At 36.4% G+C, this 25,572-nt stretch overlaps 1 protein-coding gene across 7 annotated transcripts in view; it reads right to left on the minus strand.

The window, feature by feature from the left end:
- CEP170 (centrosomal protein 170) overlaps positions 1-25,572 on the minus strand; it is a 97,309-nt gene that overhangs the window by 51,044 nt on the left and 20,693 nt on the right. For all 7 annotated transcript variants that reach the window (XM_063390938.1, XM_063390937.1, XM_063390940.1 and 4 more), the window contains exons 2-8: positions 21,740-21,885; positions 16,843-16,932; positions 12,508-12,589; positions 11,895-11,950; positions 11,615-11,777; positions 8,809-8,943; positions 476-952 (exon numbers count right to left, since the gene is read on the minus strand). In XM_063390938.1, the coding sequence (XP_063247008.1) occupies positions 476-952; positions 8,809-8,943; positions 11,615-11,777; positions 11,895-11,950; positions 12,508-12,589; positions 16,843-16,932; positions 21,740-21,844 (1,108 nt within the window). In that variant the 5' untranslated portion in view covers positions 21,845-21,885. The remainder of the gene's footprint in view (positions 1-475; positions 953-8,808; positions 8,944-11,614; positions 11,778-11,894; positions 11,951-12,507; positions 12,590-16,842; positions 16,933-21,739; positions 21,886-25,572) is intronic.

Raw genomic sequence — 25,572 nt, forward strand, 5'->3', positions numbered from 1 at the left:
ATATAAAAAGAATGAGAATATGATGTATTATTTGCCATAAATTATTCTCTTAGGACACAAATATTCACAGAAGATATGCTATTGAAGGAGTTGCTAAAAGCATAAATTGAACTTCAGAGCTTTGACTCTAAAAAGCAATTCATGTTTTTAAAGTAATTCATGAGAAAAAGTGAGATATATAAAATTTTACTAAGGTTTGAGTTTTTTCCTTTTTTTTTCCCCAAGATCAGTGTTTAAATACCTGATGGTTTCAGCCACACTAGAACATCTCCAATTAGCATATTGATTGTAAAATGATTCAGCATTTTGTTTCTTATGCTCTCTGTAAGCAATAAAACTTCTCAGCCCAAATCCTTGCACATGTGAGGAGTATCTGTGATTCCATCTGAACTCTGCAGCAGCAGATCCTCTGACTGCATGCTGGCGAGGAACTGCTGCTTTCAGAATTAAGCCCAGCTGCAATTACGCACTTTACCTTTCAGTCTCTTCAAGTACACCGGAACGTCACTCTTGATGCTCTTGGAATCCTCCTCCGTTGGCTCCCACACCATTCCCGGGGGGTTGTTCTGGGCCAGCCAGTCTGCCACCTTGCTCTCCGCAGCCATCATCACGCTCTGAAGCCCCGGCAGGTCCTGAGCGCCGGAGGGTGAAGGCTTCTTCGACTTGTGGCGCTGCTCCGATGTGAATTTTGTCACGTGGTCTTTGATCTTTACTTTTCCTGGAGTGTTGTCGTCAAATTCAATGGTGAAGGAAGCGTGTCCTGAAGCAGCTGCGTGGGAGCTCTGGGTATCTTTTGTGGGAATCTCATGAATGGTGCTCTCTGCTACCTGGGAAGCTTGCTGGCACTCTTTAGTAGGGATTTCAAAATAACTGGGCTCCCTACAGAAAGGATAAAGTTCTTCACTTGCAGATGCAGATCGCTCCTCAGATTGCTTGGCATCTGTGCTGGATCCTATTAGGAAAAATAAAAAAAAACAAATTTCAGAATACTTGGGAACTTCAGGCTCTTCAATAAGTTTCTGAACTCCTGTAAAGGCCACTTGAGTAATTTCTGGAACAAATAGTAAGACTGTGGAATAGATAGAGCACCGTAATTCTGGAAAAATACTTCCAGAATTACATATAAGAAGTATTAATGAAAAGGTAGTTTGAATCATCTGTGAGATGTGTAAAGTAGCAAAAAGCTCACTTAGAATTTATGAAAGTGTATGCAAAATACTTTTAGAAGGTGTAAAGATCAGATGAGTTATTTAAACCTGTAAAATAGGTAAATCACAATGGAGAAATTGTTGAGATGATCATTATCGCAATTCCAAACTACTGGAAAAAACATCAATTCAGGGTGCTCTCAAAACAAGTGCTAATAATCTGCCATCTCCTACAGTGGATAGAAAGCATAATTTTGTTTGGCCAAATTCTTCAGAAAAAGAATTCACACATTAATGCAAGATAAACATTAATTCTGGCTCAAAAAGTTAAATGCTGCTAAAGCGGTTGAACCAGTTGGAAAGTGAAAGGAGTGGTTTGGCTCAGATCCGTGGGTGAGAATCTGAGGCCGTGTGTGGAGCCCGGGGAACTCCACGTGTTTTCCTGTCCCTACAGTGGGAGCAGAGGTCAGCGCCACAGCCTAAGCTGGGGGCTGTGGTGGTCTGAAAAGCCAGTTGGAAAAGACTAGACACTATTAGGCCAGTCACGCTAGAAAGGCTCAAACAAATTTGTTAACTTGTTTCAAATCTTGCAATATAAACTCACATAACCCGTCTACTGCAATTACAAGGTCAGATCAACTGTTCACCTTATAACATAATCCTTACTGCAATTGTATTTAGTTTCATGCTGCAAAACTGTAATTACTGTTTCATTTTTTAAATTGTTAATTGTCATATGTCATATTTCTCTTCTCACATTTTAAAGAAAAAAAGGGTGACTTGTGAGATTGCATTTTATGGAAATGGTTTGCTCTGGCTCACCCTTGGAAAATGTATGGTTTATCCCCAGTCTGTACCCTCCCTGCAGTATCCTGTATCTGTAACCTCATTGGCTGGAGAATGTTACCGCGCCCCTTTGAACCTCTGTGATAAGAATGCTAAGGCAGAAGGCTCTGCCCCCCCCCTCTTGCCCCTCTTCCCCCGGAGGCGTCCGGACGCTCCTCTCTCCTCTCCCCCCCTTCTCCCTCCCCCCCCCCTTCCCCTCTCCCTCAGTGAATAAACCCTCACCTCATCAGCACCCCACCGGCGTCTGAGTCTCCTTGCCTGCCAGCGCGAGAACACCACGACCCCAAAAGACCCCGGGGGTCTCCGGGGAGCACTCCCCGGGGACCCCCCATAAATTTAAACAACAACAGCTAAGCACTGGAAAGTGTTTTGCAATGGAAACACTTTATGTTTCTACTAAAGATAAAACCAAAGAATCAAGCTAAACCCTACTGCCATGTCCTCTCATTTTACTTGTTGCCATAGTTTGTAGATGAACAGAATAAGGAACAATAGCTGGAAGGATGCAGAATATTAGCCATGCTCTCACTAGCTAAAAAAAGCAGCAAGTAGAGAAAGCACAAGGTAGTAATTCCAAATTCCACTGTATAGCCTAAATAAAGGCTAAAGCTTCCTGTGGTTGCAGCAAAGCCACCAATGTGTCTTTAAGAAAAACTTTCTGATTGCATTTCATGAACTACTAAGTCAGCCAAATTACCTGGTGCAGAGATGTGTTAAAGCAACAAAAGCTTGAGACCTCAGCAGCAACGGCAACTTAGATTCCAGCAAAAGAATTCTGAATAGTTCTGAAGCAATTTATCACAGACCACATTAAGATGTTTAAGGTATCATTTCAGGTTGCCAAGTAAAGAATTAAGACTGCAACCAACTGATTTTAGATACTGAAAAAAGCCACCCTACATCAGCTGGGGAAGTTAATATTGGTGTATGAAACTATTATGCAATAAGATAGCAACAGAAACATTTATACTGAAGTCAGGAATTTAAGGGGTAAAGGATGCAGGATGGAATAGTGCACCTATGCTGCTCCTCACAAACACATACTTCTTGTGAGGATTTATCAAAAGGTTCAAAAACAATAATAAAAGAAAAGGATGGCAGTGTGATACAGAGAAATAAACTATTTAAGGGAAAGAATAATACCTGGAAAAGGAAAAAAAAGGTGTTATTGAATGGAAACAAGAACAGTACAGATATTTTATTATTGTCATATTTGGATATCCATTGGATAAAATTACTCCAATGCAGATAACAAAGCAGTTTTATTTATTTTTTCTACCAGTAGCTGTTACAACACAAAACATATTCAGAATTCAGACAAGATTTTCCATTGTGCTGTTGGATCCCAAGAATCCCCCAGCTAATGCTTTTCATTGCACTATCAGCTACTTTATGTCTGTGGGGGAGTTTTCAGGTACTACAACAGCACCTCACTGCTCCCCTCCCTGGGAAATAGAACGTCTTTTAATACCCTTCCTGAAAGCACTTGTGCCAGCAGACACACAAAATAGAATTAATCTAAATTAGTGATGCAAAGGTTATTAAAAACCTTCTCTGTTTATACAGAAAATGTACAGAAAAGAACAAAAATCACACTTTGCAGGTCTCCTAGACTTTAGGTAAACTACCATCACTCTCCATTTGTTTCATGCAGCTAACAAGCTGGAATGGATCAAGCTCTGGTAAGATCAAATCTAGAGCCTGGATCTTTACAATATGAAACACGGTCACCAAAAAGGAGAGTAATCCACCACACAGCCAATTCATGGACAACTGTCCTTCCTCCACATGGTTCTGCTCAGAATTTCAAGTCAACAGCATCATGCAATTCCTGCAGCCAATAACTTAGCCAGGTATAGTGTTCAACTCTCATTCAAAGAAGACAACTGGCTAATACTCTGTTTTGAGAAATATTTCTCATTTTGGGAAGGTGGGAGCAATCTGCTGGCCACACGACTCAGTGTTTTTCAGTAATTATGAAATAGCTGGTTTATTACCATCTTTTGAAAATAATAAGACTGTAGGCAAATTGCATCAGATGTACAGCAAGCAGATGATCTCTCACACTTTGTCAGAGAACTGATGAAGGACATCATAAAAAATTTCTGTGTGAAACTTGTCTGCACCAAATTTAACATTTCAAATCAACTGTTTATACTATAATAATATGCACTGTATTTGATTCCAGTATTTTTTGATTAAACACATACTAGTATATAGTTGGAATCTAAATTAAGACAGAGTTTAATCAAAAGAAGCAAGAAACTGAACTACAACTAAATTGAAATTTCACTTAACTAGAAAAATTTTTAACAATTATAGAAATAAAAATATCCAAAGTATAAGTTAATTTTAATTACTTAAAAATCCTATTTTCAGTCAGAAGTACTTGGATTTTGAGAAAAGTTAAATGCATCAGAATTGATTAGAATAAGAAATAGAAAACTGGGAAGCAAAAAATTAATAGATCCTGATCTGAACATCCTTCAATATTTTTCTTGCAGATTCTAAATGCAAGTCCTTGCAGCTTTCTAAATATTACAAAGAGTGAGCTATAAAACAGCCTTACCTTTGAAATCCTATTACAAAATGTCATCTGCCAAGATGAAGGAAATTATATATCAGACTAAATACAGAAACCTTTAAGAGAAAACCTTCAAGCAAATACTGAAGATAGTGGTTGTCACTGCTCTGTAAATTTTAAAACAGAACAACTACAGTCTATGTATAGCAAAAAAGGCAACTGCAAGTGAGTTTTGGGAAAATGAAGGGACCGGTAGGTTGTGAATGTCAATCTCATCAGGGACTGAAGGGATTTCATAACTGGCAAGACTAAAAGGAAAGGGGCAGAAAAAGTAGCAGGATTATCTGTAAAAGGGGAGTTCTCATTCTTCAAAGATCCTGATCAACAAAAGACATCTGAGCAACTGTTTCTACAAAGCAAGCAAGGAAGCAATAATTGGTAGCTGCTGCCCAGGTGTAGTGGTACTATTACTGAAATGATTGTTGGAGAGGCTGGTAGGGAAACTATGGAGTATTTGAGAAACCATAGGCTTAACAAAAGGGAGATGCAGAGAGATCCTTTACTAGAGTACATGTCTTGTGAGGAATGACTGAGGGAGCTGGGTTTGCTTAGTCTGGAGAACAGAAAGCTCAGGAGGGATCACATCACTCTCTATAACTACCTGGATGGAGCCTGTAGTAAGGTGGGGCTGGTTTCTTCTACAGTGAAAGGACCAGAGGAAATTTAAAGACAAGATTTCAATAAATACATATAATGATTCACCTAGTATTGAATATGAAGATATTTGCCTTTTAATGTTTTCATTCAGTCCTACAAAAAAAATCAGATTTGCTCCTTCAAAACAGAAGTACAAACCAGCACTGTATATAAATCCCCATCTCTCATAATACATCATTTAACTACCTGATTTAAAGGAGTTTAAGTGAAAAAAGGACAAAACTAATCTTACTTAAATATATTGCTGTGATGGGTCTATAGAGTTCTGTAAGCTCCCCATGACACACTATGCACTTTTGCTGCTAGAGCTTTGCAAAGCAAACCTTGTACACAGCACTTGCACATATTTAATGAAAAAAACTCATCAAAATTCTAGAACAAACTTCTAGGGGCTTAACTACTAATACTGCTGATTGAGCATCACACGTTACAATGTGTGTAAACTCCCACACAAACTGCTTACACTGGTATTTCTCAACTGTCAGCCTGCTTTACCTGAAAATGACACTGTTTCTTAAGTGCAAGGAATGTTTAATATTCCTGACATATTCTTATGCAATGCTGGAATTAAAATTCATGCCAACTGCAAAGAATTACTTCAGATTCCTGAAGTCTTCTTAAAAACTTATTTCTGTCTCTTCTTAGATTTCTGGCAAAGACATTAATGACATAAAATTCTACAACTACTACTAAGATCAGTAGAGAATGCAGTTTTTGCTTTCCCAGGGAACGATAGCCTAACATATGGCAGTAATAATAATTACACACCAAATAAACCTGCCAATAACAGGGACATTTCACAGCTGCAGCACAAAGTCACACCAGAGGTGTAGGCACAACTGCTCATTTTAATAGAGAATAGTAGATCTATGGATGATTGAATTAGAGCATTACATATGTCTGAAAAATATAGAAAGGATTTTTCTTTTAAAAGTTTTTCAGGCTATTCTGCTCTGTTTGTAAATAATTTTCAGTAGTGAATTTCTGCTGTGATAGAAATACAGTAACATTGAAATAATCTTATTAACTTGAAACTGTAAAGACTAATTATCTATAGTTGGCTTAACAGAAATAAATCTCCCACTTCAATCTCCTCATTAAACCTTACCCCATCTCTTAGAATTCAAGTCTTCTTTTCTATTCAGTAAATAATCATGTAATAAGTCATTAAAGCATGACATAGATTTTTAATAGGATTACTCTGTTAAAATGTTATCTATCGATTTGAGTTAGTTTAAGAATTCACCTGTAATGTACTTACTTTTAGTCAGTTTATATTAAAAAGCATGTCCCAGATGAGTGTTTTAAACACTTAATACAATTTAACCCATGAAAGAATAATTAGCTGCACCAGTCTTGAACATTTTTTTATAAAACCTTAGTGCTTGAAGAAAACGTGTAATAACTTGTTGAAAAGAAGTTCATACCTTCATAGAACATGAAGGCCAAAGCAGCCCAAAAATCTTAGGATTTTATAACTGCATGAAAACATTCAGACTGTCTTTTGCACACCTCTACACAGACACAGTGTTCTGAGACTGAGGAAGTGTCCAAAGAAGCAAATGTCAACTCTTACATGGTTTGTCTTCTCAAGCTCTCTACCAACACTGCCAAAAATTATCTACAGCAGTCAAAAACCACTCGTAGAACATACAGTTAATGTCTACTCAGAGATTAGGTGATCATGATAAATAAATCTGTCTAGACACGGGATTTTTAACTACACCTTCACAAATTAAAGGGTTTTGCAAAAGTGTCAGGTTTTGGATTTTTCTCAGCAGTGTCTTCCTTTCACACAAGCTTTTGTTTAGTATCTGCTTTTTCAAACTGAATTCCTTTCCTGAAGATTTATGAGTCTTTCAGTTTGAGGAAATAAAAGCTATTCTTACACTCTTGTTAGATCAATACTACTCAAAGGAGATACATTCACAGCTAAACAAAAGCAACAACATAAATAAAGGGGATTTGTAATATATATTGAAAAAAATAAAAGGACAAAATGTTATATTTGCCAAGAAGGCCCAAATTTCATTTTTGTTTAGTTTATATAAGGAAAACAAACAAATTTAAATAATTTAGAAAATATAAATCTATTTTGTCTATTCGTCATTTACCTTATGATGACTTCACTAAGCAAATCATGTCAAAAATATTCCCATTATTGAAGTTCAGTCTAGAACAAACTTATTTTTGTCTACTACTGAAACAGATGGCATCTCCATGATTAGTTTCAGTGCAAGTTGGAATCTTATTTTTTTTGGAACTCAGGAACTAATATAGAACCACTGATCACTTGCTGAAAAATCTCTTGATAAAAAAAATACAAGAGCATGTAAACCCTTTGATGCAATTTGACGCTCCTGAAAAAGTAATTAAAAATTATAAAAAATAAGAACAGGCACACTACTATAAGCTGGCATCTTGTGTCACACCTTGTTAATGGCATGGCATTGCATCAAAAACACAGACTTCAGCACATTACTTTTCAGTAGTCCTATATTTAATGAGGGAATACTAATTTAGATGTTTTAATCTGGTTTCTTTATACTAGTCCAAATCTGAATAGACTTACTCCACTGTCTGAATGATGACAACTTTAGAATAATATGAAAAAGGTCATTAAGAAGGCTATAGTAAAAAGTTGATTCCAAAGATCTCATTTTCACTACACTGAAGTGTTCATCGAGTCTGACTTACACTTTTTAGATTTCACTCCAGCTCCTGCAAATTATGATTCATGTTAACCAAGGCAAGTACTATGACAGGAAAAGATAAATTCTGACCTCAATTAAAGTACTTTAAAAAACTGCAAACTTAAAACTGTTGCACTTTAAATGTGTGTCTAAAGAGCTAAACAAACACGGTAGAATTCTGTCCTAACTGGAGTAAGTTTTAAGTTACTGTCTTTATTAGAATAGCAGTCACTTTATTTATATGCCTGACGATAGATATAAAAACCTAATTATAGGTACTGAGATTGAAGTTCTGGCAATACATACTGTGTCTAGACAAGCTAACTAATAAAAAGGTCTGTATTATGGGGGAATAAACATTACCAGTTTAACTTTAGACTAAACATATCTTTACTTCAAGAACTATGACATGCAATTCCCACTAGTACAGCATTACTGAACTACAGAAGAGAATTTTAGTACAGATAACCTTATATAGCTAAAAGTCAAACACAAATATAACACCACCATTTATTTTCAGAAATTATTTCAATAAAATATTCCTATGCATATAAAATGACAGAGATGGATTACACTGAAAAAAAAGACACTGTTTCACTGTTATTTGCTATACTTACTGATAGAAAACTGTGTTATGTACTAGAAAACTGACACATTATATGTGAAACTGATCTCTGTAAGATCTGTGAGATCTCTGTGAGATCTCTGATCTCACAAAAATATATTCTTCAACTGCCTTACCTTTTAATAGGCTTTCATCTATGCAAACTGTGAACTTCCAAACATTAATATCTGTTTAGTTCCCTAGTTAAGAATATATGCAGTTCAGTAAAGAGAAAAAAAACCCCACAAAAACCACAAAATAAGACAACACACTTACCTGCAGCCCCTGTCTCAGGCATTTTTTCTTCATGCTTGCTATCTGGCTTACAACCACCTTTTTCATCAGCTTCATCTTCACCCCACCAGGCTGGCTGTCCATACAAAGGAGTCCCACGAGGCATGGCAGAAATATCTAAAAAGTCAGTCCAAAGCAGAGGAAGTAACTTTTCTGTTTAGCTGTGATATTTAGGTTAAAATCACATGAAGAGAAGGTGATTTTCTTGGATCATTTCTCCTGGAAGCTGAAGTGAAATGGTTGCATGCATTTGCCTAAATACAAAACAAACTTGGAGGCCAGACAACTGATCTGAGTTCTAAATATAAAAGCTTACTAATGACCTGATCAAAACGTCTGGCACAAATGTTTATGCAAAGGCAGCTGGCATCTCTTATTGTTACCCTGATATATCTGTAAATATTATTTCTTCTTTCAGTTTGAAGTCATCAAGATAGCAGTACATTTCTAAAAGATGTTTGCTGCTATTTCTGTTAGAAGATTCTCATTCTTACCCACATTGACCTTTCAATGAAATCTGAACTCACTGCATGAAAAACTGATCAAATTTTGCAATGTTGCCAAGGTTCCAAATTGCTGACAGCTACTACAGAGTGCTGAAAGTTACCTTGTGTGTAAAACATTACTGAACACAATCAAATTCACAGGTTGAGTTTTTTAAAAGGTATTAGTTAAAGTTTAGTGCAACTAAAAGGGCTAGACACATGGTTAAATATATTTAAATGCAAAAATTAAGTAAGAAAAAACCCACTGATATTATTAAGATTTCTAACTTGCTGATACTTGATTGGCTGGGTTAGGTTTGATCTGACCTTTTGGAAGAATACCTCACCCTACAGAGATTTAGCTATTCTAATGTCATACAGATGTTCTGAATATATTTTAAAGACTCTTTATATAAAAAAATCATCTGTTAAAATCTATCTTAGGAGCTTGTCTGTTACTTTACTCATTAGGAATATCAACACTTTTTTTGGTATTTTATACACTTGCATTTCAAAGATGATTTCATAGCCATGCCAAAGGTTTCAACACACTTTTAAGATATTAAGATAATTTTAAGATATTTAAGATATTAAGTACTTCTTTTTTCTTTTAATGCCTTAGCATTATGACTTAGTCAATACTAAATTGTTCTTAAAAACTTGATGGTTACACAGAGAATTTGTGGATGCCCCATCTCTGAAGTGTTCCAAGACAGGTTGGATGGGGCTTTGAGCAACCTGGTCTGGTGAAAGGTGTCCCTGTCCATGGCAAGGGGGTGCAACCTAAGGGATGTTTAAGCTCTGTTCCAACCCAAACCATTCCATAATTCTATTCCTGTGTAGTGAATTAGCAACAGTGAACAGATATGCACTTACACAGCAACAGCAAAAGAATCAGTTCCCAAAAAGCTTCTGAGAATTGCACTCAAATATAAATCCCTATCCTTGACTGTTACTTTTGGAAGAGTGGAAAAAAACCCATAGAAGATGAGGATAACCACCCCACTCTGCTACTTTATGTATCCTTAACAAGATGCTGGATTAGACAACAAAACAAACAGGTTAATTACGTATTCCATGTGTCGAACAGAATTCTTTGAAGTGAGTCTTCCGGAAGAACAGATGAAACCTAAACAAAACTGCAGAGCCTTGACCTAAGGAAACCAGACTTAGACACAATTCCATATTAAGGGAACAAGAATACCTGATCCCTTTCTCATTCTTTTGGTTATCTCCACTACACTTCAGCAAGCCTCATGCTGAGCTTCTTCAGAGAATGGTTTGGGTTGGAAGGGACCTGCCATGGGCAGGACATCTTTTGCCAGACTGGTTTGCTCAAAGCATTGAACACTTCCAGGGAGGGGACATCCATGAACTCTCTGGACAACCTGTTCAAGTGGCTCACAACTCTCACAGTAAAGAATTTCTTCCTAACAGCTGATCAAACTCTCTCTTCTCTCAATTTAAAACCATTGCACCCAGTCTTTTATCACTATCTGCCTGTGTAAGATACTCCCTTCCTCTTTTCACACCAGCTCCCTTTAGGAACTGAAAGGCTGCTCTGAGGTCTCCCTAGAGCCTTTTCTTCTCTAGGCTGAACAACTCCATCTCACAGCCTGTCTGCTCCAACCTGCTGCTCATCTTTTTGGCCCTCCTCTGGCCTCACTCCAGCAGCTCCAAATCCTTCCCACAGTGGGGCCCAGGGCTGGGTGCAGTACAACCCACACCAAGTTCACACAACCACAGCAGAGCCACCATGACACATTAACTAAATATCAACCACGGTGTGGAAACAAGCCTGAAACTACAGTATCTACAAATCTTTAAACCACAAGAGAACACTCAGGTTATATCCTGATACATCAAACAACGAATGCTAGGAACTACAAAACAAACAAACAAAAATAAATACCCCAAACAAACCAAAGGAAAAATAGTGCGCTTGGTAATGGTGATGGTAAAAAGTACAAACTGTTTCTGAACAAATACTTTCACTTAAACTGCAAAAATAACAATTTCCTGCCACAAATGCTGCAAGTTTGGGATTTGGGCAAAGAGACATGCAAAAATCTTATAAATGTCAATTACATACATCTCTCTTCAAAAGTTTTCTTAACATGTGGATGTTACTGTAAAAAAGGTAGAAATTAACTGCCAAAAATTTTTATTTACACCCTAACTATAGTTAAATGCTCATATAAGTGAAATTTTTGCTGTCTACAGAATTTCACAATCATCCTACTGAAGCAAATTAATATCCCTTCCAAGTTTTTGTGCTTCTGCAACAAAAAAATGAACCTTACCCATTGATTTTTCTTCAGATTTCAGTGCTTCTGGAGTTTTGTGGTGCACTTCAGCTGTAGAGTCTTTTACCTTGGCCTCTGAACTTTTGGAGCTGCTTTGTTTCGATCCTTCTGCCTCTGAAGATTTTTGGGATAACTGGAGTTGGCTTGTGAATTTTTCATGCTATGTGACATTAAACAGAGAAAAAAAATACAAACCCTCAAAGAGTGGGAAAAAAAGATTCTATGTTATAATAACTATACAATGACAAAGAACTATCCAAGAACTGCACATTGTTACCTTAAGTGCTTCTTCGGGAACTCTCATCTCTCCCCTGACAACAGTAAAAAGATTAGTATGTAGGAAGTGATAAGGAAAATACTGAAAAAACTCTGAATTCACAAGAGGGTTTTACAGAAAAGCAACAATTGTGCAACCTATTATGCCACTAGAATGGTGACAGCTTTCAAAATATGTCACTGTTACAATACTGTGCCCTATCATACTCATCAAACAAATGAAGTTATTTACTATTTATAAACAGAAATTGAGTGGTTAGCTTAGTGTTTTAATAACACATGTAATATTTTTTTGTTCAGTAGTTTGCTGTGATCTTACCTGCTGGTATACAACTGCCTGTGACACAAATATTTGTGTATTTGCCTCAAAGAAAAGTAGTACTTTTTAGCAACACAGAAGACACACATTATGTTCTAAGTTGTAATTGGAAGTTGAGTTTTCTTGAAGTGCGAGACAATGAAATGTACTTTATCAGTAGTTCAGACCAAAGCAGAATATCCTAAACCCTGAGATTTTCTCTAACAGGCATTTTATTGTAGCAATGAGAACACTTAACACAACCATACTTCTACCAAGACAAGTGTGTCCCTACACTGCATTTTTATGGCAAGGATATCATATCCAAATCTCAATTTATCTTCTAACTTCAGAGTGATGTATGTCTGTTCTGGAATCCTTACATCGTTCACAAATGTCTGCAGAAACAAATGAGGACAGAAAGAAATACCATTAAATTCCAAAACAATAAAATCAAAGAATTTAAATAATTTTATAAGAAAGTCTTCAGCACCACAAATTTTCTACTGGTGATTCACAAGGAAACCATAAGCTCAAGCTGCCAACTGCTTAACACACCATGTCAAAAGGAAGGTTAAACACCAGTTGATAATCAAGTTGCACACTGTAGGAAAAGGGTAGAAAGCAAGCCTGTCATTTCTTCTAAGTGCAGCTAACAAGCCATTTGTAAGTTCCCATATGAAGCTATTTTGAGAAGTTCCTTTAACACAACTATCTATTCTAAGGGTGAAAAATAAGAGCACCTCTAATAAAAATTCTCGCACCACGAGAATCAGTAAAGGAAATATGTAAACAATCTGAGAATAGATAGACTTGATGGACAACTAAAATACCTTTTACCAACAGAATAATTAACAAGGAAGTTATTAACCAGTTAGAACCAATTGCCCTCAAGGTTTGTAAGAACTGTATAACAGACAGCATGCAGCCATAATAAAGAGCCTTCTGAAGAGATTCTGTTGTGTCACTCTATGTCGTGTCCACCCTCACAACGATAGCACACGGGCCTTGAAAAATTCCTTGCATGTTTAATCTTGTTAGCAATATTGATGGAAGTGTTGATTAATGTTCCCTTGAATTAGCACCAGAACTTACTATTTTTCTTGTCATTTGTTTTTCAGTTCCAATTAACTGCCAGAATTGATTTATCATCATATTTCCACAGCATTTAGCATTGGATATGAGAGGTCTGAGGCAGCTTATTTCTAATCCTTGTCAAAGAACTTAAGGAAAACACAGACCAAGTTAGTGCATCTAAGTAACACCAAAAATCAATGGTAAGAATTCAGTATATTGCAACCCTACAGGATCATCCTACTTCTAAGCTAAAACTTCTACAATATGTACATGTTTTTAAAGACAGGAACAGTTGAAATATGACGTTTTATAAGCACTCTGAAGTTGGAAAAACTTGAATAATTAAATAAGTAAAAAATCCAAGTATTTGAATGCTTGTGTTGCTCATGAGTCTAGTTTTAAATGAACTGTGGCTAGAGAGAAACAATCTCCTTCCCCGAAATAGTAAGAGGATCTTCCACTGAATTTTCTTTTTCTAAAGGAAAAGAATTTTTGTTTCATTATTTAAATAATTGTTTACCTACTTCGTAGAAAATATCTTCCACGGGGAACAAGAATAAAAGGTACAGCTATTTACTGGTTTGTACACATGAAACTTTCAGTAACGTTTCAGGCATATTTATTTCACATTAACATTTTGAGAGTCCAGGGGAAAAACCTCTGTGAAGGCTGTCTTCAAGGCACTCTGAATTTTAGTGAACCAAGAGAATTTGGGCCACCTTGCAGACATGTATGTATTTATGTATGGATGGGTTTTTCCTCCCAGGTCTGAAATTCATGTGCATGTACAGCATACCCAATGCAGAGAGCTCCAAAAGTTGTGTGAGCAGCGTATTGACAGCCTCATCTTCTTTACTCAAGTGATGGCATAAAACAACCAAGTCTTAGTTACTTTGCCACTGGAGCTTTAAAATCTCATCACATGCTCTGGGATGCAAGGCAAAGCTAGCTTGAAAAAGCTAGTCACTATGTAAATAAGGAATTCTTCGCCCCTTTAAATCATTCCATTCACATCATTTCTGAAGTTTGTTCTTCAAATAGTGACAGTCAACTGTCTTTAAGCCTTCATAAAGTTTGCTAAGCTTTCCACAATCCAGTCCTGAAACATCAGTGTGAAAGGACTTTGCTATCCTGTAAATACTCCTGAGAAGAACTTTATTCAACAGGGCCAAGGACTGTTAATACTTCTTCTGGTATATTTATGAATTCACAGGTCAAAGGAGAAAGTACAGTTGAACTCCACTGATACTAGGGAAATAATAATTACATACTAGCAACTGCAAACATTTGCTTCAGAGAAGAGAAATTCCGTCATCTTTTTTATATTAAAAAAAGCCAGAAAGAAAGGACTGTCCATAATGAATCACAACAGACTATCAGAAATAAAATTTTACTTCCTGTAAAACTGATTAAAATTTACTTTGGCTTTTTTTTTCAAATCTAGATGTCCAGGATAAAGACTTCTAGGTTTATAAGTCCAGGAAAAAGACTCCTGTCATCTTTTCACTGAACTGAGTGTGAGTCAACCTACATATAAGAATACTCAGGCATTAGGGCATCAGGTGCAATTACAGCTCAGCTTGTGAAAATATAACACTCACAACACTCAAACCCAAAATACTGGAATTAGCCACCTCCCCTTAAACTCTGAACTACTGAGTGGTTAAAGTGCATTACACCAGGAATGGAGCAGTCCTTTACACTAAGAAAAGTATGTATCTGTTCTCTAAAGAGATGGGACCAACAGGAGAAATGCAAAATCACTCTTTTGATGAAGTATGGAAAATAAGAAAGGGTAGAAGCTGAAGCACTGGAAGAGGCACTTGGCTGCTAGGGAGGTGGTGTTCTCAGTGGAAAGAGCAGCTAGACTAGAAGAACTATCACCTAGTTCACCATATGGTACTGAAGCACTGTTCTGCCACCCAATAAGTACGGTATTACAAAAATAATGTGTTTTCTCCATTAACCTGAAACCAGGTAAGCAGAGGTATGAAAGAAAAGCACAGTGGGAAAGTGAAATACTGTGAAGACAAAGAGCAAGGACTGAATCCCTGAGACTTAATATTCCTTGTCCCAAAACAGTGGGAAGAAAGAGTTCCTTTGATGTTTCTGAGTAAACAGCTCTAAAGCAACTGAAGGTTCACCTCAAACTTGAGAATGAATTAGATCAAGTGAAGCAAATCACTGAAAGCTCTTTATCAGAGACAAAAAAAGGAGCTGAATGAAGGCCTTTTAACATATATCTCTATTAAATTCCAGTTTTGTGACAAGGCAACAAAAATCTGAAGGTATGCCTACAGAACTAGGGAATAAAATCAAATATCTCAGCAGAAAAATTCCATGTGCTGAACTTATTTTTCATCATTGCCTTGAAACAGCACACCAACTTTGAAAACACAGAGGTATATTAAATATTTAAGGACCAAAGTTGTTGTTTGTCTAAAACTGTTCAAAGGATAGAGCCCTTCAGTGGTTTCACACGGAGTTGAGACTCTGACTCTCTGGAAGGGTGAGTTAGTTACCTTAAAATACAGAAAAGCTAATAGAGACAGTGACCGAGTTTTATCTCAAAATGCACCTCAAGATCAAAGGCAGTAACTTGAGAGTTCTTCATCTTCTATTTATTTAAGCACTTGACAAAACTATTCACTACCAGTAGCTTTCTAAGTATTATTCAAATAAGCAAGTCACAGATGAACTCATGATTTTAATCTGTACATATTCACAACGGAGCCATTTAAAGTTATAAAATAACAACTGTAACTAGTGCAAATACATAAAGTCCATAAAGAAGTATCTAAAGGGCTACAAAATTATGACAAAGTTACTATGATTTCAATAATTTGCTGTAATATAAAAAAAATTATAAAAAGTGATGCTTAGTTAGATTTCTGAATATGCAATTCCTAGAAAAGCCTTAGAATATAAAATGACATATGAAACTTTACTTTCCCCATAGCTTTGGATTTCTCCTGTATTAGTTTGCAATTACTTGACACAAATTATTCATAGAGATTTTAATAAAAATTATTCTGAAAAACTAAATGCAAATAAAGTATTAAATAGATTTTCATACAACATGAATATTGCATAATTAATTTTTTCAACATCTAAAGTACAGTTTAACATTCTTTTCTCTATTATAACAGAAGAAAACGGAATAGCATGTAAAATAAAATCCGTATCATAATTGTACATTTTAGAGATTGAAATACGTTGGGATTTTCAGACATTATAATCAAGATTCTATTTTTTTATTACAATCCTGAAATACATAAGTATTACATCCTCCTTTTTATTGTTCTGAGCTTTTCCTACTGCCAAGGCCCTCTTATAACTGGAATTAACAGCACTGCTTTAAAAAACATGCAGTGGAAAACCCCTGCAAAGGCTACCCCTCCCTTTTGAATGTTCCCTCATTTCCAGTATTGCATTAGTAAGGTATTAATGTACAATTAATAACTGTTCAAAGAAATCCCAAAACAAAGATACAGAACACTAAAACAAAGATACAAAAACACTAAACAACAACACAAAGACACTAGAACACTATCTATTTCTGATGTTAACTTACCCCATTCAAGCTGCCCAAATCCTTCACCAGGTGTTCATCTGTAGAGGCATCATAGTTGAGTACAGCATGCTGCTTGTCCACACTCCGTGACTAAAATGTATTAAAGAAAATAAAAGAAGGTATTTGAAAACCACAAGAAATGGTTATGGCTATTTCTTAGAGCAGTGTGATTATTTTCTTTCTACATAGCACACTTATTCAAATTATATTAAAAAAATAGTCCCACATGAAAAAGACAACCCAACTCCAGGTACCCATAGCAGAATCCTACAATTAATTCAAAATAATTATTTTCTTAGTGTTTCCCTAAATATGATAAGTCAGATTCAGATATATCTTACCCAAAGGTGTTTTTTCAGTCCACTCTAGTATCGCTGATATTTAATCTAATATCATCAACATCACTTTATTTCTTACTCTCTCTGTCCTGTTAATTACATGCATACTTCAAGACATGACTCTGATTCCAGGGTGTTGCTGTTCTCTCTCAAACACACCATTTCCTGTCATGCATCTGGGATAATTACCATAGTATACAAGCATTCAAAGTGTTTCTCCTTGATCTCAATTTCCTGAACCAATTAGCTATAGCCTCTTCACTAAATGTCTGAGCAGTTCCTGAATTACTATTCCCATCAGTTCTGACTTTCTCAGTCCTTCCTTAAGCACTTCAGTACGCATTTATGTATTTAATGAATTCTTTATTTCATCCAAACATCACCACACGTGAGAAACAATCCTTGCTACTATTTCATCCAAGAACAGCAGCTCCTTAGCAGCCAAGTCCCTCTTTCAGCACTCCCTCCTGGCCAAGTGTTTGCAGCCTGAGGTGCTGATGGCAAGCAAGGGAGGTGGAGCTGGATGTGTCTCCTTCATGCATGCATATGGTCAGCACCTGGACATCTTCAAGAGCTCCCAAGAGAATGGAGAGCACAGCTCATCTTTTCCATCAGCCCACACTCGATCTGATGTTTGCCAGCAATCCTGCTAGTGCACTGTGACATGACTGCATAGTAGCACATTCCTTCCACCAGCATTCTTCCTAATTTCAGATTTGCATCTTCTATCCTTGCTACTCACCTCATTTTCAGGACTGTATTGCACAGAGAATGGTACATTTCTGTCTGAGACTTCCATGAGCTCTGTGTACCAGCATTTGTGGTCTGGCAGTCCTGGGAGTCCTGCCTTACCAAGTGCACTGGCCAGTTCAAGGCATCAGCACACACAACTGGTGTTCCTAAGGAAATGTTTTCTCCTATTGTAATCCCATAGTTATCACTCACTCCTTCTCCATTGCTTGAGACTTACTACTACTATTTCCCTTATTTTGAATTTCCTATCTCATTCTTCCTTTCCATTTGATCTTATGACTGCCTTTGCTTTCTCCTTAAAGAAGTGAGATCAATGCTTTTCTGCTTATAGTTACTATTTTAGACTTTTTATTTTGCTCTGCATTTTTGAGGGCTATAATGGAAGGGGGCAGGATATCAAAGAGGAGAATAAAGAAGAGACAGACAAATGAACAAGCTCCCTGCCAATATAAGCTGCACTAATATACTACATCAGCTAAGTGTTTTTAATGGCAGATGAAGACACAGCAACACGGTTCATTTTCTACTAACTTAGTAACCTTTCAAGTGAAAAAAATCTCAATACAATGAAATTCATTGATGTGCATGTTCTGCTGAGCCTACAATATCAAGCACAGATTACATTTTTTCCACACTCAAGTGGAACCACTGCACCAAAAATTACCCTATTTTTACCTAAGCTATTGAAAAAAAAAAAGTGAACTTCTCTCAATGTTGTTGTTCAAATACATACTGTATTACTAATAATGTCTTTATGTGCTACATCCTATTAAAAATAATTTGAAACAGAAAGGACACAAAAGGATTTCCAAAGGTTCGTGATACTGTGTCACATCATCTGAAATGCTAAGAGGGATCACTCAAGTCTGTGGCTTTTACAGAAACACTTGAAATTCTGCAGAACATCACAGTTCTGCAGAACTCAGGTTCAGATTATTTGTATATAATTGGACTTTTTATTAGTTTCAGCTGATCTTTACAGGTGCAAAGACTGTGGAAGTCTTTTGAATGCCTTTTTTCCTTTGGCTTTGTTATTGCAGCCTTTCATTCAAATTTAAAGGCATTTAAAATTCCTTCTTGTAAGACTTCAGTGCCCTTTCTGGCAGCTAAATGCCACGCAGCTGCTCACTCACCCTCTGCTGCCCCAGCAGGATGTGGGACAGAACAGGAAGAGAAAAGGAAAGAACTCATGGGTCACGTTTCAGCACCAAAGAGGAAGAAGGAAGAAGAAGTAAAACAAATCAAGTTTTGAGAAGGCAATCACTTCCCACCTCCCACAAGCAGTGCAGTGACCAGTCTTTGGGCAGTGGGTATTTTCCCCAAAGCTCCTCCCTCAGTTTTAATGGCCAAGCACAACACATTATTTGTCACAGAATATCCCTTTGGTCATTTTGGGTCAGCTGTCCTGGTTGTGCTCCCTCTCCACATTTTGGGCACCCCCCAAGCCAAGTGTGTGTAGGAGGAGCCGAGCAGGAGAGAACTCCTCGAAACTGCAGCCACACTGCTCAGCCACAGCCCAGAGGGTGGGGTGCTATCAGCACTGCTCTGCTCACAAATCCAAAACATAGTACATCATGGCTTCTATAAAAAACCCCACCAACCAGCCACGTCCAGTACAAAGATTTATTTATGACTGAAGAAATAAAAATCACAGAATAACTGCAGTAAGAGCCATACAAACATAAAGGGGAAAACTCCATCCTCAGTTCAAAAAATTGTAATTGGTGTTATTTTAGATAGATACTCCTCAATTCAATCCAGATTACTAAGAAAATATTCAGAATACAGAAAATGAATGCATTCTTCTTTGCAAATAATTTTGGTATTGTGAATAATGTAGATTATTTTTTCTTGGAGATAATTTCTCCATCAACATTCAAAAAGATTTCTAACCGTAAAGGTGAAAGAAGGGGAAAATGTAATATTTATCCACAAGCAGGCTGATGCAATGGAGCATATAGCTAAACAGGAAGACTTCAAGTTATGTTTGAACATATTTACAAAAAAAAAGGCAGATCAGTATTTCCAGATGCAAACAAAACCTCTTAGAACAACAGTGCTAACAGGTAGAGATCTGAGGTCTATTAAGCATGAAACAGAGTCAAAATTCTTTTCATTAAGGTCTTTACAATATGTTTTCTGTCAAGTAATTATGAATAAAAGCATCAAATTCTGCTTGCTTTATCATGCATTGTCCACATGCTTTGCAACAAGAGAACAACCAAGTTGTCAAGAGTGGACAGGAAGGTCTTGCACAAAGAGCTACACATGCAGAACAAGAACACATTCTCAGCTTCTCTTTTGGGGGCTCCTCCCCCCGCAGCACTGTGTGGTGTCACAGGCATGCTGGCATGTAGACCTAACATAGCAGCAGGCTAAAAAGAACATTCTTGAAAATCACCAGGCCCCTTGTTTTTTTTTCACTAACCCTGAAGTAAATATGCAACAAATAACGTTTGTAAATAACTCGAATCTATCCACAGTTTTAATCAAAGAGGCAGCTACCTTTGAAGGTGAGGTTCTGTAACACAAAAGAACAAATGCTTCACTCTAAGGACTGATCTACTATGGATGGTATAGCAGAGAAGAAAGGAGACACTCCCTTATTTACAGACAACAGTCCTTAAAACAAGTTACGAGTAAATAAAAAGCATTTTTGGATTATAACCTCCTGGGCAGGAACCAGTGGGATGGGGCTTTTTTGGTTGCTTTTCTTTTGTTGTTATTTCATCTGTGTGCCTGTTGTTTGTTTGGTTTTTTTTTAAATACTTCCCATATAAATTACCAAGATGTCAAAAAGAGAAATTAAGAGTATTTTCAACTGCTTTCTAACAACCCCAATAAAATATCTGAATGCCTTCTGAGGCTGAGAGCCAAGTACGGTTTACTAGAGATACTATATTGTGGGTAATAAATGTAGGATTACATCTCTAAGCACTTCATTTGCAAATTAGGTTCTAATTTGGCCAATAATGGCTGCATATACAACTTTTGGGAAGAAGAACTCCAAAAAAAATATTTTATTGAATGGTAGGAAGGGTTGAGAATATTAGTTTTGAAGTTCAGTCTTCTTAAGAGCTCTACAGTAAAAGACAAAAATTTAAGAAGAAAGTCCCCAAATACTACCATTAGTCATTAAAAGAAAAAAAAATTAGAAAAGGACAGCTCAGAGGACTACAGCTTTGACAGGGCAAAGTGCATGAAATATAGCTACATAACCACACAGCTACACACATCTAAGAGTTCCACAGAGTGATCCTCAAAGCTGAGGAAGTTACTGAAGGATCAAGCTATTTCGACTTGCATATTTTCAATTCTATTGGAACTGAGTCATTCAACTTCCTTAGAGATAGAGAAATACTCTTCTCTACTAATTTCATTTTCCTTTGTACAACAGAATCAGGGCATGGGGACAGAGTTACATCAAATCATGTGACTAAATTAGATTACAAACTGCTGAAAAAAAGAAGGCTCCTTTCAAAAGCATCCAGCTCTCCTAACATTATCACATTTTATGGAACACAGTCTATTTACTTTACTGGTCATATTGCAAAATTTATTTCATTTTCTATCCTTGCATTCTGCATTTGACTTATACAAAAAAATATGGTTCTCTGCACTTAAGCAGTAACTGCATGATTGACAGCAATACATTTAAACTGATTTTTTTCCTAAGGACACAAAAGATTCTTTGGAACAACAGCTCCCCCCACATCTGGGGAATTTATTTTTCAAAAGGAATGCATGAAGCTGGGGAATTGAGTTCACAATTTGAGCAGCTGCACATGGAAGGCTGAACCAATTACCTGTAACATCAGCTCACAGTCATCTCTTCCAACAAAAATCATTTCTCGTGGCAGCCTATGTCGGGTGCCTCCACTGCTCACCAAAAACCAGGATGTTAAGCTCATTTTCTGCTTAGCTGATAAATCCTTGGCAAAGCTACGTCATCCTGCAGCGAGAAAGAAAGAGAGACAGAGAAATTCATTTTAGTTATTTTTAGCTACAGTTTCTGCTCAGCAAACACTGTGAGCAGAATATAAAAAGGCTCTGAAAATACAGCATTCTCAATAGCATGTACTGAATCCAGCAATCACAGGAAGCCACAGGCTTCAGACTTACACACTCTCAGGCTCTGCTTCACGCAGCCAGGCAGATTTAATTGGTAACCTTCTGCAAAAGGAACAAGCAGCTCGCTAATGCCAAAGCTGTATGTCAAGTTGTCAGACAGCTTTTAGCATTTGACCACTTATTATCAAGATAATTGGTACAATAATGCTTCACTATCACACCAATAAACAATGTAGCAAGCAGTCACAAAATACAGCAAGGAACTTGCACGTGTGTCATTATATTTTCCTGTGAAAAAGAACTACCTCGTCGGATCTTAAGCTCAAGTCCTCTGTACAGCACCAAATCAAAGGAGCTTTAAATTAATGGAACTTTTGCTTCTCATGTAATCACTGTTCTTCACAATAAAATATGTATTTTGGAAATTTAACAGTGAGCAATTAGTATTGCAAACAAAGCAGAGTAAAATGAAGAAATTAGAAGTTATCTGTAAGTATTAAATCCAAAAGAAGTATTCCTATAAAACTTTACCTTTATTTATCAAAAAAGGTCCAATGTATTCCATAAAACAGAAGAAAAAACACATAGCTATTTAAAAATGTCATAAAACTGGATAAAATCTTTTACAGAAAACTTCTTCACATAATTTGATTTACTTCAAACTGGACAAAAATATGATTAAATTTTTCTTCAGAGTAATTCAATGGCTAACAGTTGAAAAAAGCTTTAGGAGTATTCCAAATCTCTCTTTAAGAAAATGCAAGCCAAAGCAATTATTTCATTCATTCATATCCATGCTGTATTCATTAAAAGAGAAGCTAAAGAAAACCAAGAGCAACCAGCCAGCTTTTCTCTCAGTACCAAATAGCTGGCATTTCTCTTCTATTTATATGTCAATTAGTGAATTTCTGCAAGGTTAGCAAATGTACTGTGAGTAGACATAAGCCTGTAGTGGACTTGAGCATACTCTTGAATAATACCAAGAATTCAGTGAGGTCCTCAAAATGAGGGCTAGCATGGAAACACTGCATAAAATGACAATGCAAGCATTATGCCATCAGACAAACTACAGTCCAGGAGACACCACAAATTACTAAAACATGTAAAGATAACTAAGTTGAAGTCAAAACTGCATGTGACATGACAAAGCAGATTTTTACAAAACAGCTAGTCAAAAGCATCCCTTGTCAGGTGGTAAAATGTACCAGCAGAGCTGGCAATCCAGTTTAAAAAAAGTAATGCATTCACATGGAAGAATTTAGAGTGACTTAATGTGCTAAAGAGTTACTGAATAAAAAGTAAATATGCATTGCAATAGTATTCTATAGTAATACTTACAATAGAATTATTTATCCATAGCTGTATCACAATATATTTAAGTGAAACGTATGTTCACTTAATACCTGACTCAGCAGAAATAATACAGCATCTCTTAACATATTTTTTCCTAGAAACTAAAAAGATTAAAAATTATATCTACAAGAACTTGCTGAAATAGAATTTAAACTAATGTAGTTACTAAATACATGTTTTCTTAATTAAAATGGATTATTCAGCACCTTTGAAGGCAATTAATATTTGTATTTTCAATTTAATCTAGTTTAAAATGACAAGACAAACTGGGTCAATCACATGACGTTTTTCAGTTCACTTTAAGAGAGGAAAAGAAGTATCACAAATGGCCAGCCTACATTCCAGCTTTTAACAAATAAATTAACTGGATATTTGACAGCAAGCATCCTATCCAATATCAAAGCTTCTCATTCTGTTTCTATTTTACTATCTTTTACAATATTCCATCTGTTTATCATAATCACATTTGCACCATTTGGCCTTCCTGGTCTAATTGGAAATTCATATGAGAATCTCCAAGATGATATAGAAAAAAATCTGAAAATTGGAAGAAGTTCTTAGTAAGAACTATGCTGTAGTTTACACAGGTAGACTGAATGTAAGAGAGGAAAACTATTTTTATTTTTAAAACAGACAAGTAGGTCAGTAACTAGAACTAGGGAAAAAAACCCGAACACTCCAAACTTCCTACAAATGATAAAGCCTGACAACAAACAGATTAAATTAAGCTATCTGAAATGATTTTTAAAAAAGTATTATACAAAGCAATCACTGCCACACAGCTTGGTGGCACATTTGTAGTTAAAAGACCATCACCAGTTCTATCAAACTTAATAATGTTGTTCTTCTGAAACAGTTGCTGTCTCAACTCCAAGAAACCATCAACCTAGATACATATTTTATTTTGAAGTATTCTTTAGAATAAACCAAAGCCTTTGATCAGAGCTGCGCTGGAATCTGCATAGCACAACTGGCTGAAAACAGGATGCAGTAGCAACAGTTGTTTAATATCAGAACAAAAAAAGTGCATTTAAAATTGGATATGGAACTGCACACTTATGAGTCATATAGACAGGATGTGGACAATTACATTGCACCCCAAAAACTTTATGAAAGTTTGCAATGTTTTGAATACACTGCTGTCTCAAGTACTCTGGCTGTAGTGTTCTGAACAATACAAGGATGAAAGATGCTTCACTGCCTAGGAGATACCAAATTAAATTACTATATGACAGGTGCAAAATCATCACAAGAAGTGGCTCTTTACAGAGTGCAAATTTAGGTCATGATAATTCTTGTTGAATGAAATGTTATGGATACTCAAAGGTTACACAGGGTTCAAAATGCAGTTTCTGTCTTTCATGAATGCTTATTATCAATCCTGTTACATGCACTGACGCCACTTCCAGCTCAGGAAGTGCCTGCACTGTGCATTTTGAGGGCTGGGAGGATGCTCTAGTGAGGTTTCACTGTCCTACACAAAAACCTCTCTTCCTTACCTAGTCTTTCTTTATGCATGACAGGATATTGTCCTAGGTGGACCTGTCTTACTCCAGTACAGACTACACTTTTCAAATGAAGTATTTACCAAAAATATTTCTAGTCTAGAGAAAAAAAATTAAATGCTTTAATGAAGCATTCGGTTTTATTAGTGTTTCCTAAAATGGCAGTATTGTGCTGAAGTCTTTAACCAAACTAGCAAACATTTCATCAAGACTTGATCAATCAAAGCTTCATTCCAGATACCTGCAAGTCAGTTATTGAGACATCCACAGCAGCTACAAAATATTTCCTTGTCTGCAGAAGAAACAGCATTTTGTGGTGAAGGACTACAACTTTAAAAAGGCAGTAACCAGTGTTTCAGAATGAACATGTGGGTAATAGGTCATTTGAAACAGATGATGCAGCAACAAGGAAATTGGCTGCATCATCCCTGTAAATATACTTCACTCCTAAGACCTAAGATCCTGTATTATGCAGCCAAAAGATGGGTGTAACCAATTTCAAATGTCTAAAGAGATACTGCCAAGATTAGATTTGATGCAGTCATGTTGTTCCAGATAAAAATCCTTGATAATCTGGAATTTGAGCATTTTTCAGTCTAAATTTTTGTACTTGCCTGTAACTGAAAACAGCTCCAATTAAAGTTAGTGAACTTTGAGACAACAATCCTACAGAGAAACAAAAATCTATGCTTAAAATGAAACTAAACTTA

This window comes from Prinia subflava, chromosome 2, assembly GCF_021018805.1.
Source record: "Prinia subflava isolate CZ2003 ecotype Zambia chromosome 2, Cam_Psub_1.2, whole genome shotgun sequence".
Classification (NCBI taxonomy): Eukaryota; Metazoa; Chordata; class Aves; order Passeriformes; family Cisticolidae; genus Prinia; species Prinia subflava.